The following is a 3286-nucleotide window of genomic DNA, read 5'->3' as shown; positions in this document are numbered from 1 at the left end:
CAGAAACTGCCCCGGTTCGGGTTGACATTTTTTTATTGCCTTGATATTAGTTAAGTGTAATAGTTCTTTTTCAACAAGCAATGAGTCAGACATAGAAAATGATTTTGCAGGGTAGTTTCTAGGATCTTGATACGGTATTGTTACAAAGGGAATTTCGTAACCCTGTATCGTATTTAGGATAAATTTATCAGAAGTTATAGACTCTCACGCCTTTAGAAAGTATTTTAAACGACCGGCGTGTACCTGAGGGTCTATGTTTGTGGCTGGTTGGCTGACGGGCGCACTGCCTGCGCCGCTTGTCGCCTCTTCGGCGGCGGCGGTGGCGGCGCCTGGCGTCGGGATGCGGCGTTCCGGCCTGGGGGTGCTCGGTGCCTGGTCTGGTAGTAAGAGTATCCTCTGTGCCCACCGCCTCGACTGGGATACTGCAGCTGGCTCCCGCGTTGTAGGCGTGAGCGTGACGGTGGGGGTTTCCAGTTTAAACCGGAACTTGAAGCAGGTGCTGTTGATGTTGCTTGAATCAACTGTCCAGTTTTTTTGATACCACGGGAGCTTTTAACTAAGTCGCCAAGCTTTTCTCCAAATAAAAAGCTATCCCTTTTTCTATTTTTAAAGGGATCGATAAGCGATTTTTCAACCAGCGGAATTACGACCGACCGACGAGTTTCGGTTTCGGCGAAGTGAGCGTCGGCAACTAGTTTTCCGACATCGCTTAACGTACGTATAGCTTCGGCTATATTAGGCTCCTTTTTCAAAAGAAGAGTCATAGCCTTTCCCAGACCTGAAAGTGCTTTTCCAATCTGCTCCTGTTTGGCGAGAATTCGCTTGTCTCTGTTTCGAGAGGCCTCGGTCAGCATGGCGGCGATTTCCGGGTTTAGAGTTGGGGCTTTTGAAAAAGGTAAATTTTTTGGAAATAAATACTTTTTATGTAATTCTTCCTTTGCTTCTTTTTTTAGCCCGTTCAAAAGAGTATGCTGAAAATGTTTAGCAATTTCTTCATGAATGTTCTCGCCCCATTCAATAGAATCTGCCTCAAATTCGCCTAAGGCTCGTAATAATTCAGGATCAAAATCCTCGTTGACGACAGTGATCTCGTCCTTGGTACTAGTTTCCGCAGGACAGACCTTTTGCACGTCTGTATTATTAGTCGCCAGAATTTCCGGCTCGGCATGTACTTCTGCGGTACATTGGATCACGTGACTAGCAGGGGCTGATTCAGTTTCCAGTTTATCTTCCATTGAATCACTGTCTATGTACTCGTCATATTGCGTAACGGAACCAGCAGGCTCATAAAATGTGTCCTGTTCATATTCCAGATGATCTGGAAAAGACCGAAATTTGATCAGTCACGTATGTATAAATTATGTGAACTAAGGGTTTAAGTATAAGTACGCATTAAAAGCTGTACTTTGGTTACAAATAAATTTGTACATTCCACTACAAATGCAGTGAAGAAAAAAATAGCTGCGGGTTAATATCTCGTATTAACTCTGAGCACAAAAATAGCTTTTGGCCTATATCGCGTATAGGCTCGAAGCGATTAAAAATATTAAATAAAGCAATGTTTGATTATATTCAACTTACTTTCGATTATATCATGCTCCACTTCACTTGGATAACTAACACGGTGAACACTACTGTTCGGTTTTCCGTTTAACTTGGCTTCGTATTTTTTTATTCTTCTCCGCCATTTATCTTCTTCCGTTTCGTCTCTCTTACGTTTAGGCATCGTGTATTTAATTTAATCACTTTAACACTCTTATTTGGTTTTACTAGTGCGAATGCCGCGCGCGCACGGACAATAATGAGGTCAATAGCTGCTCGTAGGTCCAATATAGGATAGCGTTGAGGGTGGATATCGAAAACTTTTTTCTTTTTACCCTCCTTCAGCGCTAAAATACTGGTGCGAGTAGGTTCGTTAGTTGCTGGACAGAACTACATTAGTCAAATATTATACTTTTTTAAATCTAAGAGACGAAGACAAGATAATTACTGTTAAACTACTAATAATTCTCAAACAAACTTAGCCGTTATAGTTTTCCTGAAAAGTTTGATATACTTACTACCATCCTGAATTTTTTCAAATTTTTCCACCCACCAGTTTAGATTTTAGAGGGGGGGGGCGCTCGATTTTAATAAAAAAATTCACTAAAGTTAAATATTTCTCAAAAAATCACTGAATCGAAAATTCATCTTAGTAAACCCCTAATGGTTTTAAAAAAACCTATCCAACGATACCCCACACTATAGGGTAGGATGAGAAAAAAAAACACCCCCACTTTACGTCTACGGGAGGTACACTAATAATTTTTTTTTTAGAATTTTTTATTGTACCATTTTGTCGGCATAGTTTACATATATATCCATGCAAAATTACAGCTTTCTAGCACATAATCCCTGAGCAAAGCCGCGGACGGACGGACAGACAGACATGGCGAAACGATAAGGGTTCCGTTTTTGCCATTTTGGCTCCGGAACCCTAAAAAGAATATTCCGTTGATATGGACCTCAGGACAAGCAGTGGGTCGTAGGTAGAAATCGTGGCACCGCAAAGCTTTTCAGACTAGCGGAGCTGACTGCCAACCTTTATTTGTTGAAGAGACACTTGAAGAGAGCGAGATATGGACCTCTACAAAGTAACGCTTGAATTAATCGACTGTTTTGAAATAGGCCACGAACTGCACGGAAACTTTCTTTGCGGATTTGCTTCTCAGATAACAGGAAGTAGGTACTAAACAAAGTATAGGTTTTAATTGCCACGGTTTTTTATAAAATACACGTTCAAAAAGAATCGTTTCTTGCCGGATTCTTCTCAGCAGAGGTTTTTCCGAACCGGTGGTAGATTTTTTTTTGACATTCATAAGTGCTTGTTATAGCCTAAATTGAATAAAGATATTTTGACTTTGACTTTGACTTTGACTTAGGGAATATTAAGTACTGCAATTTTCTGCCGTCAGAATGCGGCACTAGCGCAAAGCCGTAAACAGTTCAGTGTCTTAAATGCCATAATTTCATATTATTTCAATTACATTTTTGGAAATGTAGTTCTACCGTTACTATCGCTTTAAATATCATGTTTTGTTACTAATAAATATAAATCATGATTTCTATAGGTCATGATTTGTCATGGCGACAAAATATAAAGAGAACTAACGTTGTCATGGAGGTTTGCGCTAGTGTCGCCCCCTGCGCAGAGCTTTGCCATATATGCCCTATTACCAACCTACTACTTTGCTCATTTCATCCGCGATCTTATGATATACGATGCCTATCCAATTTATTAAAAGTG

General features: G+C 40.4%; 2 protein-coding genes across 4 annotated transcripts in view; both read right to left on the bottom strand.

Annotated features, from left to right (window-relative positions):
* Positions 1-3286, bottom strand: part of LOC141442422 (complexin-like) — a 362634-nt gene that overhangs the window by 46219 nt on the left and 313129 nt on the right. The gene's annotated exons all lie outside the window — the stretch shown is intronic.
* LOC141442504 (uncharacterized) lies at positions 252-1726 on the bottom strand. Its single transcript, XM_074107527.1, has 2 exons — positions 1582-1726; positions 252-1318 (listed from the first exon to the last, which is right to left on the bottom strand). The coding sequence occupies exons 1-2, from the start codon at positions 1724-1726 to the stop codon at positions 252-254; spliced, it is 1212 nt and encodes a 403-aa protein (XP_073963628.1).

This window comes from Choristoneura fumiferana, chromosome 25 (genome assembly GCF_025370935.1).
Source record: "Choristoneura fumiferana chromosome 25, NRCan_CFum_1, whole genome shotgun sequence".
Classification (NCBI taxonomy): domain Eukaryota; kingdom Metazoa; phylum Arthropoda; class Insecta; order Lepidoptera; family Tortricidae; genus Choristoneura; species Choristoneura fumiferana.
The sequence above is the reverse complement of the archived record's forward strand: the minus strand, read 5'-3'. Positions and strand labels throughout refer to the sequence as shown.